At 44.4% G+C, this 14,075-nt stretch overlaps 1 protein-coding gene across 1 annotated transcript in view; it reads left to right on the top strand.

Moving 5' to 3' along the window:
* Positions 1 to 14,075, top strand: part of ttll7 (tubulin tyrosine ligase-like family, member 7) — a 45,990-nt gene that overhangs the window by 3,290 nt on the left and 28,625 nt on the right. Inside the window, 8 exon segments of the mRNA XM_035523320.1 lie at positions 3,690 to 4,018; positions 4,213 to 4,344; positions 5,544 to 5,665; positions 7,631 to 7,698; positions 7,872 to 8,030; positions 10,748 to 10,964; positions 11,298 to 11,462; positions 13,062 to 13,220. Of these exon segments, the coding sequence (XP_035379213.1) occupies positions 3,724 to 4,018; positions 4,213 to 4,344; positions 5,544 to 5,665; positions 7,631 to 7,698; positions 7,872 to 8,030; positions 10,748 to 10,964; positions 11,298 to 11,462; positions 13,062 to 13,220 (1,317 nt within the window). The 5' untranslated portion in view covers positions 3,690 to 3,723.

Here is a 14,075-nt window from a genome sequence, read left to right as displayed (position 1 = left end):
ACTGGGCACACCTGTGTGTTACACTCTTGCTCAGTAATCATTTGTATTGTTCCAAGTTGTGATTTAGTCAAGTGAATTCAACAGAGACAGAGAATTCAACAGAGACTTTTGAAATCTGTCAGAGCACACATGGCACATAGTAAATCGAACTAGAACACTTACTTGATGTGAAATATGCTGTTTTGACTAGAAAGGTTGAAATATTGTGCATTGACTATTTCACTAACAAAGCTCATTCTAATGGTGGCATTGTGACTATGGATTGCAGAAACCACAGTGTGATATTGTGTAATGGTAATGTTAATTGTGCAGGCCAAATGATACAATAAGAGTTCAAGTTGCTGAATTCTTAAATCTAATAGTATGTGGTCTTTGCTTAATCTGGTATATTCCACGATTTCCCACCTTAACCCTCTGCCAGTATTATATGGTTAAAGCTACTGTAAGCATTTTATTTTCGGAACATATAGCTAAGCTGTTTTCATATTCTGATAGCTATTGCTAAAATAACTGCTCTACAGGGGAAATAAGCTCTGAATCTCCTGGGCTCTGTAATGAGCAACTTAAAATGAAGCACTAAGCACTCAGCTAAGTGCTAAGGGCACGTCTTTGGGAGAGGTTGTGGAGAGAGGTGTGGCTGAACAGAGGGTGAACCTCTTCAGTGACTAAGACTGGTGAAAGGACTGTGAAATTGATTAAGGCATGTGTCTTTAATTTGTGTTCCTGTGTTTTCTTTGTGCAATACTGAGATACATGGAAACACATAGAGCAACTGTGTCATTCCAGTTTTAAATATGAACTTATTTAAAAATACTTTTGCTTATTAACAATTTATAAACACTACAGCTAATTATCATATAATACAATATTACCACTTTTAAGTAAGAAAACCTTTCACAGGTGAAACAGATTAAAGCTGTGTTTTTTGAAAGCTGTTTCTAAATCACCACTCCAATCATGACCCCCCCCAACCAGAGAATATTTTTTTGTCATCTTGGTTACTATGCTGAGTGACGTTATGAGCTCACTGACAGTGAAGCTTTGTCTCTGCTGTGAGGCCTGATCTCATGTGGTACTGCCTAAGTGAGTCAGTGCCTGTGCGCTAGGGCTTCCTCCTACACTGGGTTCTTTGTGTATCACTCACTGGATTCTATATGTTGCATTTATACTGATCCACAACCTGGCAAAATAGAAAACATCTCTCAGTTCAGGAGCTTGGTGAAACTCCAGCGGTAGAGCTATACTGTGAATGTAATTTGCAGCAGTTTCTACAGCTGTATCCAAGTATGACGTCTTTCTTTTTTGCAATAGACGCGACCCCAATCAGGAGTCTTTGTGGGAGGTTTTATTTTTTACTGATTGACAATTAAGGTAACAACATGATTGACTAGGATCCTATTTTTTACTATTTGGAACTGTTATTTCTCTTATGGTAAAGGTTATTAAGTGGCTTCCAGTATGAGAAAAAAATCTCTAAAATAATTATCATTACAGTCCTGTAAATCTGTGACTTTGTGACAACATTTGGTAGCTTCAGCTTACAGATGTTTTTCTGTGCGCTAGGTTAAAAAGGTGATCAACATTTTTATATGGTTTCATGTGCGTTCATGTTTTGTAAAATCAGGTTGGATGCCCACTTTAAACAGAAAGCGAGATTAGACAAGGCACGTTTATTTGTTTGATGCACATGCACATAGGTCATTCAAGATGTTTTATGTAGACAAGGATAAAAGCGTAGCTACATGGATAAATCAGGTGCAGCATTAAAGAGAAAAAGTGAAGAGATAAATCACAATAAAAACGTTGCCTGCGGTCCAGATGTGCCTGTGAACATTAACTTCACCAGTGTGCAGAAAGCCACTGAATTTGTAGTACAGTTCACACGAGTGCACTTAAAGTACTTCTCTGGTCCACTTGCATTTGAAAGAGACATATTTCACACATATCTGCAAATATTTGTTGATCTTTAAGTGATTAGTTCTTTTGATGTGGATCAAAGGTTACTTACTTGCTCACTTATAGCTGACTCAGCCAGGCTTTGAAATGCTAAATCTGCACTGAGTGCAAACACGCGACAGCATTTGCATTCAATAGCAAAAGAGTGCAGAAGTGAAAAAGTGAAAAAATAATGACTCCATATATAAAGATGTTTTAAAAAATGATTTGGCCTATTAAATATACTTCATCATGTTACCTTGAATAGTTCTTTGAAAACAGAACTGGTGTCTCAGGCTAAGCTGTATTGAGGTTTTGTGTGTCTTATCCTGCTCAGTTATCGCCTTTCGATAACATTGCTGCAAAAATGATAGCAGAAGTGCCGAAGTCAATTCAGAGGAATGTAAAAGAAGGAAGAACACGATGAACATATGACCAGCCGAGTAGCAGGTCTCTCTTCATGTGGCCCTATTTAAACTGACACTGTGCGGATATGTGGGGGACATGCCACACCACATATTTCTTGATAATCGATTGAGCATGGCTGGATCATTATAGAGTACAGTATTGAATATCTGTCAGGCGGCCTCTGGTCCTCTGGGGAAATGGCATAGCCACATTTGAAAGCTTTTTTTTTTTTTTGCTGAATTGGCAGAGTGAGAGTGGGGGGTGGGTGGAGATGGGGGAAGGGAGCACTAAAGAGATAGCATGGATGCATGGATTTAATGGGATGGCAGAGTGAATGGATTAGGCTGTTGATGGCAGCGTGTTAGGCCTGTTCATCAGCGCGCCACCTCGGGGACGGCCAGCCCCAGCCAGCAGCCCGCCGGTCCTTCTGCAGCCTCCGCTTTGGTTTCTTCCTGTTCAGTGAGGAGCATTCACCGTGTAATTATAGCCCACGATTCTCAACCTGGTCCTGCATTTGCTCTGAAGAAAAGAGTAAGAGTGCGTGACCTCCTTTGTTGTATTAACGAAAGGGAGAGGTAGCAGAAGGGTTAAAGTGTACAAGGTGAACTGAATGGATTGTTCAACTTAAGCACACTTTGAAAACAGCTTTAAATAAACTCTTTAGTGGATTTTTGGGGGGATTTCAGTCACATGCCTTCATTTTTTATTGACATAGTCTTGTGTTGTATAGGTAGTGTAGGGTTCTTTTGTGTATGTGGGTACATGGTGAAAAGCATTTAAAAAATGAACCACTAGAGGTCAGGGTTGATCAATCCATTTTACACAACCAGTACTTGGTTTCAGAAAGAAAAGGTCTGGAACACTCATACTTCAAATTAAATTTTAAATCAGGTCCAGAAGGTAGGATAAAAGACACTAAGACAAACAAACCCACAATATGCTTTCAAGGACCTCATGATTTATCACAGACTGCAGTCTTTACAAGTGAGCCTTGGAGCTTAAAAAAAAGCAAAACCAAAGCTCTTCATTAGACAGCTGCATTAATGTTTCATCTGACAGACAGAAGACAGAAAGTTGTCATCTGCACTTACCAGCCACTGAATCTTCACTCAAGTGCTGGGCTCCAACCAACGCCCATCAGCGTCTAAGGCTGATCGGCCGGGGCGAAACCACGCATGTCCATCTTGACTGATATGTCTCAGAACGGCTTGAAGCAGCACATCAAACACGACTGTGGCCCTTGCGCTCACCCCCTTTCACTGCAATTTTCCTACGCTTCTCTAACATAAGTGACACTTTCTTTCTGATGCACCCCCCCCCCCCCCCCCATTATTTTTTCTCGACAGACACCTTCTCCGTCCATCTGTCCCGTCCTTATAAATGTACTGTGGTTACGCTGCCTGGGAGGAAAAAGCCCGGCCCCCTTTCCTGTCCTTCTCCCCCATCCCTTCCCTTCCCCAGCACCCGGCGGAGAGTGAGAGAGAGAGTCCCAACGAGGCCGGAGGCTCGGGGCCTCTTCAGCCTGTGGCCCTTGGGGCGCACCTCCGTGCAGACAGGGGAGACAAAGTAGATCCGTGCCAAGCTGTGCTGGAGTGCCCGAGAGGCCTGGCGGAGGAGAGCTCTGCGGCCTTTGACCTGTCCGCCCGTGACATGCCGTCGCTCGCCGACGATGGAGGTGAGTGTGGCTCCATCCTCCTGACCCGAGTAGAGCCGTGCCGCTCACCAGCCAGCCACGCAGGAGCTTTACCTGCACGCACGTTAGCTGCAGGTAATGCTAGCAATTGTAGTAACAGGCATGTGGTTTGTGAAGTCACCTCTCCTCAGGCTTGTTTTACAACCCAACCTTAACACTGACCGGATTTCCCACAGAGGATCAAGGGACGACCCCCGTGAACGTGCGGCCAGCACTGTCCAATCAGAATGGAGTGAAGAGGAAGGTCCGCACTAAGAAGAAGAAAGGCATAATCACTGCCAATGTGGCAGGAACAAAATATGAGATAGGTAAAAAAAAAGAAAAAGAAAAGCAGACCAATCTCACAACATTACAGTTTTCCAGTGTGTTAAGTTTGAGAAAATAGCAGTGCTACCACTAATGAAAGAGAATGTTAAATTATCATAATAAGGATTTTTATTTTATAGTTTACCATCATTTTGTTTAGTAGAAACCCGTTTCTAGTGTATATCTTTCTCTTTTGCTAAAAATCAGAAAAATGGTATTTATTGTTGATTTTTGCAGGCATACAGTGATTTTGTGTAGTCACAACTGAGCGTAATTATGTTACTGGAAAATTTAGCAGACGCAATGCTTTCGGTGGGAGTGTTGGAAGTTATTAGCAATGTCATGTTAGTGCTCTTATCACAGGACTTGCTTTGGCTTAGGCTGTTCAAACAACACCGGGCACAGAAACAAACAAAGATCTACTCTCCTTGGCCCTGTCATGTCCCTTGACGTAGCACTAATTGACTTTAAAAGTGCTCTAGTCTAAGTGGCAATGACACAATGAGGTTTTTCAACTGAATGAGGTTTATATTGCAGAGGAAGATATCATATTACAACCAAAACAAGTTTTAAAACGCTAACTTCCTTGTGATAATTGAGACAGTCATTGGTTTGAAATACCACTTGAAGTGCCATGAAAAATTGAGGCTAAAGTAAGGGTTTTTTTCAAGCAAAAATATGGCTACATAATATTATACATTGCATCTGTAAGGTTTTTGAGGCTGGAGGAGTAACTTAAACCCTGTTTCATAAGGGGATATAAAGCTTTATTAGTGGGCTTAGTAATGAATAGTCCATTGGATTATAGTCCCAAATTCAGACGCCACCTATCTTAGACTTACAGCTACCATTGGGATTTGAATGCATTATAAGCCACTCATTTGTCTCCTTGAAAAAAGACATTTCTGTAGGGTACTTGCCATCTGGTGAACTGGTAGTAAATATGGTTTTGAAACAATTCATCCATAAGATCTAATGCTCCAGCAGACCTGAACAGTCACAGTCCTTACCCATATAATAGAAGGTCATCCGACTTCATGATAGAATGACTGGAGAAGTTTTTAGCCTTTACATATGGAAATCTTTGAGTAAGCTTTACTCTAAAGGCAGCCAGAAATATGCAATTCCCACTAGAAGCATGGCTAATATAATGTATGGTAATGTATATATAGCTTTTTTTCTTTGCTTTTTTTGTGTGTAGTTCGTATAGTGATTGGGGAGTTGGCTTTCCATAAAACCAGAGACGAGGACGAGACAGCCAACCTCATCTGGAGCGACTCTGCTGTGCAGCATGAGAAAATCGCTGAGCTCAGGAACTACCAGGTAGAGCAGCTGGCTGGAAATGCTGGCTCCAGCGAATCAGGGCCAGGGAAAGGAAGTCAGTGATACCTTGAAGGTCATGATACAATCACCTGTAGCACATAGGCTTCTAAAGTGTACTGTTACTTGAGATTAAAACAAAAGCAGAGTATCTGTGTGTGCATCTGTTTGTGTGTGTGTGTGTCTGTCTGTATGTGTGAGCATGACTCCATGAGGGCTAGATGATTCATGGCTTGAGTTTCCTGCAGCTCCTTGACTACTCTGTGTGAACCCCATGCATGTGTCCACATTTGGCGGAGAGAGGAGAAGAGGGGAGAGTGGGCTTGGGGGGCAGCGGGGTGGGGGGAGGCTCTACGACTCTGCCAGCCCTCCTGCAGCAGCAGACCCGTCAGCCCGGCCTGCCCAGCTGTCAGTCACTCTTAACCACGCAGCATGTGTAAGACGGGGTACAGCTGCGGATGGGTCAATAGCGGGCCGCAGTGAATCACCTCCTTCTGTTCACGTCTGAAATTCGATGGATGCTACGGGGGGTATGAGAAAGCAAGCACAGCCCCTGAAAGGCTTTGTCTTTCACTGTGTGTGCTCTGTGTGGGCAAAAGAACCTAATTTCAGTACGACCGATAGGTTGAGGCGGCTAGATCTAACAAATAACAATGCCAAGTATATGAGAAAATCATTGTCTCCCTCCCCCGGTTAACAAAAACCATATCAGACATATTTCATGAAAAAAAGGTCAGCCTTTGATGTCTTAAAATGGGGTAACTGTACATCAAGCATGCTCCAAAGCTACAAAAAAGTATTACTGTCCCAGTGATTTATGATATGAATAGCTTGCATGTTAACATTTCCCAGCCCCTTTCTCTATGGCACAGGCCTGGCAAGGAATACACATAGGAAACAATCTGGCTGCAGTGTCATGACGAGGAGCAGTAATCCAGATTGGGTTGACTGCTGTCTGACGGTGTAGCTGTAAAGAAAATGTACAAAACTTATATACATACTCACTGGCAATATCTTTCGCGACTCTCCTCTGCCCTGTTAGTATGTGGCCTAAATATTCACAATTGGAGTGGCTTGAAGTGCTGCTTTGTGATTAGTCCAGGACCTGTTTGTGAAGGTACGAGACAGGAACTGGGATGGCTGAGCTTTCAGCAGCTTTTGCGTTAATACTTCCATGTCACTTCAGCTCTGGTGTGGTCACTGTAAGGCAGCACAATCCATCTGCTTCAGCCAGCAGCTGTCCCCTCGGTGAGCCACTTCTCTTTTCAGCTTCACATATCATGAGATTACAGAGTGGGAAAGGAAAATACTCCAAACAGGTGGGCTTGATTTTCACGCTTGTAACGTCCCCCCTCCCACCCACCCCCCGTGCTGTGCTGCGCTCCGAGCTCTTTCTGCCGAGCGTTTCCAGACTGGCCCGTCTTCGTTACGGCTGTCTCATCCGGAAAATCAGATTCCTTTCACACTCCCTCAACTGCACGTTCTCGGCTTTCCCGCCCTCCGTTGCTTTCCTGTGATTTGCTCTGAAAGTTTGCTGTCAAGCTGTAGTTCATACAGGCCTAATTAACAGCCCTGTTCAGCCTCATTTGCTGAAAGAATACAGAAAAACCCACTTTTTTTTAATACCTTCTCTTCTGGCCCTTGCTGCATTCAAGCAATTCATTCATCTGTCACTACCTACAATTGCAAGGGCTCTGATGCAGAACCAATTACTTTGGTCCTTGGAGTTGAGATTGATCGTCTTTTTTGTGTGTTTTAAATTAAAAATAATGTGGTAAACTAAATAAGGGTTAAGAAAGGTTTCTCAGTCTCCTTTTGTTTGGAGTCTGTAATTGGGCATAAATGTCAGAACATAGTAGTCTCACTTCAGGTTTTTGGCTTTAATGTGTTCATTTTTTTCTGCTCAGAGGTGAATTTTGAAATGCCCTCTAACTATTATTATTTTCCCTCATGTCTTTCTTCCCTCAGAGAATTAACCATTTCCCCGGAATGGGGGAGATCTGTCGAAAAGACTGTCTGGCAAGGAACATGGCAAAGTAAGATGCTCTTCGCTTAAACATGAGCGCAACTATACCTTGTGCATGAATATCACAATACACATTAGCAGCTTATTCATCATCAGACGCTGGTCTCCAGGCACTCTTCTAGGCAAAGCTGTGGAGGGACGTACTCTTTTCCCTGTTCTTTTTCTTCTTTCTTCCCCGGACAGGATGATTAAAAACCAACCTCATGAATACAGCTTCATCCCCAAAACCTGGATCTTCCCTGCCGAGTACACTCAATTCCAGAACTACGCCAAGGAGCTGAGGCGCAAGCGCAAACAGAAGACATTCATTGTGAAGCCCGCCAACGGAGCCATGGGTCACGGGTAGGTCCCCAGGGCCCGCGGCCCCTCCACACCCCCACCCCCACGTTCACCTCCGGGCTCTGACATAAGCTGCGATGGAAAGAGCATGTGAGCTTTGGCTAAATAGAGGTGTTTAAAAGAGAGGCGAGAGTCGTTTGTATGCCGAGGCTCGTTTTAATTTTGCTCCATCTTCCATAAATTGACTGCAAGGGCGTGCTAGCCGGCAGCCCAGCCCACACTGAAGGTCCCAGCTAGTGATTACGGAGTCACCTGCTCCAGTATCCGTGAGTCCTGGGGTGACTATAAATAGCTTACAAATGGAGTTTGTGCTCTCTGTCTGGCCCCACTACTTCTGTCTGTCCCTGTCTTTCTCTCACTCTCTCTGCGTTACTTATTTTGCACAGAGGGCTCTTAGACTTATGTTTGGACTTGGACCTTACTGTCACACAGCCATTACATCAACAAAAGTGCAAACAGGAAAGGTGTTGCCTGTTTCACCTTATTCACATAATTGTTCAGATTTCAGCATTTTAAAGTCAGAATAGATTAAAAGTGCCATTATTTGCCTAAATAATAGCTAACGATAACATTTTAAGAAAGCTTTTGCCTCATTATCTCCCATTTGGGCTTCTTTAACGAGTATTTGGAGGTGAGCCCACCTTGCTGTCAGCCCAGCTCATACAGGAGAGAAGTGATGCCTTGTTCATGTCCAGTTTTAGAGTAGGTAGCGTTCTTTTCACGCATTCATTTTAATTACTTTATTAGATAATTATTACTGTGATTAAAGATATTCACATTTAACACGTGCAAAGCCTTTCGAGTTATTGTTTCTGATTTTGACTTGTATTTCTCCTGGACACCAACAGATGGGGTAGTGACATGCATTATGTAGCAAAGGATGAGCAGACGTCTTTTTAAAAAAATTTTTATTTTTTGTCCTTCAGGTATATGAGCATTACTTATGGTCTTATACTACAGTAAGCCTGTATTTATTAAAACTAAAAGTCATCAAATGTTGAATTATCGGCACACATTATGAAAGTGAAAGAAGATGAGTTTAATTCGTCCATTCAGAGGCGGGAGATTAAATTTGAAAACGCGCAGCATGACGTGGGAAATGAAGTTATATCTTCCTCTGTAATTTATTTTCCAGTCGGGAAACTAAATGAACTTATTGTTTGTGTCTGAGCTTAGGCATGTTGAGAGAAAGAGAGGGAGAGAAAGAGAGCGAGAGTCGGAGGCTTGAAGGAGAGATCCCCACTGGTGCCAAATTAACCAGTCGGCCAAAGTGGGTTTTGATTACCCGCCATCAGAGCTCATCAATCATGTCATATGATTCGCTGCCACAGCCGCAAACAACTCCAGCCCCGTCCGGATGTAGTGCAGCTCAGGGGAGTGGAGACAGGCTGCAGAATGCCAAATATACAGTCAAGAGCAATGCGTCATTGTGGTCGGGATAAGCGGTCAGTAGCATGGAGGTGCTGCTCAGGGTTTCTGGCACTGACTGTTGAGCTATTGTTGTTTATATATCAACGCTTTCAAATCAGCACTGTTATGGTTGTGCTACGTATGTCGTAGAATGCGTCATTGAGAGGCATCAAACTAATCAGTTTGCCCAAATGAAAACTAACACCGATGGCAAACGTTTTAGGTGGCTATTTACAGTCTTAAAACAATACAATACAAGGGTCTTTCAAAATGTAATCATTTATTTATTTCAACTTTTGAACATGATGTGCAGCATTTTAGCAAAGCATAATTTCTACTGGTTCTTTGAATGTTATTGCTATATTTGCTATATTTATTCATTTTGAATTTATTTTTAAATGTAATAAGTATTTTTTTTCTCAGGGCATGTGAGAAAACGCTGAAAACAAAATTTTCTTGGTATAAAACAATACTCGGTACTCTATATATAATGGAAACCATGTGATTCTTTTTTTCCCCTGATTTGGCCAGTTTAATGGGCACTAATATACAGATTTTGTTTTCTCAGAGCAGGCAGAATTGGGTCTAACATTTCTTTCCCTGCACAAAGAGAACTGTGGTATTGTGTTTACTTCAATTAGTTTATTAATCGCTTCCATATTGTCTAATTTAAGGCATTTGCTTTTAATTACGTTAACAAAAGACGAGCATGACCACTTTTGATGTATCAGTCGAAGGCGCAGCACAGCAGGGGTGACGTGGCTGGCTCTAATAGGTCCCAGAACAAATGAACTGTAACTCACAATGCTTTCTTCCCGTCTGGTGAGTGCCACAGTGCCTGCGAACCCGAAAGTTATAGCCTCGCTAAACATTTCAGGCTCATGTAAACCAGAGTAGGAAAAGCACATAACCAATTAAGCTAACTTTGGCTGATGGCAGTATATTTTACTGTCTGGAGAGGTTTTTCTAAGGCTCTCTGTTTGCAAACACCCACCAGTTCACCTCTCCATGTACTCGTCCATTGGCGAATGACACCGTCGTCTGTGTACCATAACGTCTGAGTGCCGGCGACAAGCACCCCAAAGCAAATAAATGCTTGCAGGGATTGAAATGGACCAAAACGTCTGGTCTTATTAACCTGGGCCTAGTCATGGTCTGTAGACCAGCAACAGAGGCCGTCAACTTAATAAACCCCAGGCTTTCTGTTGTAGCCCAGACATTCATATTCAATACCAACACTGTAACAGCTTCTTAAATATGTATGTAGCACTTTTCTTGTTGGTTACCCTTTTGAATCCCCCTCACCCCAGAATATCGTTGATTCGGAATTGCGAGAAGCTCCCAGCGCAAGACCACTTCATCGTGCAGGAGTATTTGGACAAGCCCTTCCTCATGGAGGGCTACAAGTTCGACCTGCGGATTTACATCCTCGTCACCTCCTGTGATCCCCTGAGGGTCTTCCTCTACAACGACGGCTTGGTGCGGATGGGCACGGAGAAGTACCACACCCCCAGCGAGGCCAACCTGGTGAGGAACACTGAGAGGAAATCAAGCAGCCTGTACTCCCATCATCATAGCTACTGCAAGCCTGTTACGTGTCTCAGACTGATTTACACGCTGGTTTTGTAAAGATTCGCGGATGATCAAAAAAAGCCTCTGACAGCGATCATCTGGCTAAATTACCAGAGTGTTATTAAGTGTGATTACAGACATGCAATTAAAGTGTTGAAGCCTCGTTCGCTGTTAATATACAGAATCACTTTGTTTTTATTATACATCGCAGATGGTTAATGGTTTGGATTTGTGATTGATGTAGATGGCTTCTGCTTAAGATGGCGCTCTTTCTCATCATTCTGTTAGAATCAGCTGTACATGCACCTGACCAATTACTCCGTGAACAAACACAATGAGAACTTCGAGCGGGATGAGACAGTGGACAAAGGCAGCAAGCGATCCATAAGCTGGTTCACCGAGTTCCTACGTAGTAATGACTACGACGTCGCCAAATTCTGGGGAGATGTTTCTGTAAGTCTCCTGCATTTAAACAAACTGAAATACGAGAGGGAATTTCTTCACCATGTAACATATATAATAGTTCACAGAAAAGGGTGGCTTACAGTGCATTTGAATGTTTCAAATTGTCTAGCTATCCATGCATATGTTTCACATGCTTAGTCAGTTTTGGCTGTGCTGCCTATGTCTTAGAATACATTTATGCATTATGGGTATCTAACTAATCTATTACCAAGACGTGTCCATCTGTGTTTCACTGTGTCAAATAAAGTGCCCATGTGTTCTTGACACCTTTAGCCTGATGCCTTAGCTATGCTTTACTTCTCTTTACCAGAAGGCAACTTTCCTGGTCTGTGTTTTCAGTTCAGGCTACAGTTTGAGCTGTCATTCTTCCCAAACCCCCTGCTCCCCCCATCTGTCACCGTCTCTATTTTTGTCCCGCGCTCGTGCATTTTACCAGCTCATCCCTCAGCAGACGTTCGCCTTCCTCGCCATAACGTCTCCGCGCGCCATTCTTCGCGTTAAGAGGAGGCCTCGGCCTGTCTCTGTCATTTCACCGTCCTCCACCTCTCTGACACTCCTCTCCATTACAGAGAACGGGCGGCGCTTGCCTGCTTTCCACCACAGTCGCCACGGCGACATCCCCTTTCACTCACCCGACGACCCCCCCAGTCCCCCAACCCCCACCCCACGGCTGCTTTCCGCTCCGACCCCTGCCCCTCCCCATCTTCCATCCCGTCTCCTGCTCGGAAGGATCCCGTTTCGTGTCGTCACCTCTACCCCTCCCCTCTCCTCTCTTCCCTTCCTCCTCTACAATGTTTTGGTCCGGTTGCTGGCCGGCCTGACGGTGGCTGAGCTCGGTGATCTCAGTTTATTTACTTCTCCTCCCGTCTGTAAACATCAGACTCGTTACATCATTTCCCCCGTGGCTCATGCTCGCTCTGCCTGCTTTCATCCTGCTTGAGGCTGAGGATGTGATAAACTGCTGCTTATATGTTCTGCTCAAGATGAAATGTTAAAGCAGGTCAGGCTGCATTCCTCACTGTTAAAGACTTGTTAATCTGAAGCTTGACCCCGGCCTGTATAAACGCACCCATTTATTTCCATGGGGGACAAGCGCAGACACACACACACACACACACACACAGGCTCTCAAATAACTACTCTATGTACATGGCTTGCGTCCTGGACTGCCTCTCAGTACCTGCCAGTGTGGAGCACGCTAAGCTGTTAGGATCACCGCTCTGTGGCCTCCAGCGGCGCCCCAGCCTGCCTGGGCTGTGATAAGAGCGTCCGGCGCCCCGGGGCCAGCTCTCTGGCCCCTGCCTCGCCCCTCCGCCTCGCCTTCCTGACACATTAAGCAGACCACGTCCCATTAGGCAACACGGGAGCTAATGCCGCTCTATTAATCAGTGGCCCCGTAGCTGAGCCTCCCCCGCCCCCCGGCCCTGCACTGAAAGTGCTCTATGTGCAGGACATGGAGGACTTACCCTTCCAGAGATGCTGGGTCGGGCCATGGTGGATGGCTGAGCAAATTTCGGTGGCGAGTCGCATTGGAAGGTCAGCTGCTGGCGCTGAATTGGAGATTGTGGTTGTTTGTGCTCGCGGCAGGAGCTGGTGGTGAAGACGCTGATCGTGGCTGAGCCTCACGTCCTGCATGCCTACCGCATGTGCCGCCCGGGACAGCCACCAGGGAGCGACAGCGTCTGCTTCGAGGTCCTGGGCTTTGACATCATCCTGGACCGCAAGCTGAAGCCATGGCTGCTGGAGGTATGGCTGTGCCCACACCCTCCTCATCCTCCTCCTCCTCTTCATTCCTCTTTGCTCTACTGCGGTGATTTCAGCTCCCAGGAGAGTTACCTGACTAAATCTGGAAAAAATAGATTTTATTACTCATTTATTAAAGAAAGTCAATATTCTTGAAAAGGGATCTCTTTTTTGGTTCTGACCTTTGTTTGTGGTCATATTGGAGTTACTAAAATAACAGTAATTTTATAGCTATTGTCAAACTGAATAGAGAGAACAGGGAACCGACTCCGAGCTGACATTTGCTCTGGCCTTAAAGTGCACACTTACAAAACATTAATGTTTGACTTGGCCAGCTACTGTTCTCCTGGGCTTTTACTGGTAGTAGTGGCTTAATAGGAAACGCCTTTGTGGGCCACCCGTTGAGAGTGTGTAATTCTTGGAATTGTGGAGATTTAGGCAATAAGGGTGTAGCATGTGTGTCAGGTATGTGGACATCGATGATTTGAAGGGAGCGATAAAAAAGCCGTCTGGTGTCTTTCATGTTGGAAAAACCTCATTACTTGTATGGCAGTTGCGATAGTCAAGTGGATACCACATCGTTCTCGGGTTTGACTGATCATGTAAACATGTGGCTGATTTCAGTTACACTAAGATCCAGTCTGCTTCTCACTCGCTCACGTTCTCAGAGACTGACAGGATAATGTGGGTCAGGGCTTCAGGTTCAGTGATGGCTGGGGCCCACTGTTACTGAAACACTTTCTTTTTGTGTGGATGGCTGGGGGGGGTGGGGGTCCTGGGTATAAATTATGGCGTACTTGTTCCAGAATGTTCCATGTCAGGTTTTCAGTCTCTCCCACTGTGATGTCAGCCAGTTAA

This window comes from Electrophorus electricus, chromosome 26 (genome assembly GCF_013358815.1).
Source record: "Electrophorus electricus isolate fEleEle1 chromosome 26, fEleEle1.pri, whole genome shotgun sequence".
NCBI lineage: Eukaryota > Metazoa > Chordata > Actinopteri > Gymnotiformes > Gymnotidae > Electrophorus > Electrophorus electricus.
The sequence above is the reverse complement of the archived record's forward strand: the minus strand, read 5'-3'. Positions and strand labels throughout refer to the sequence as shown.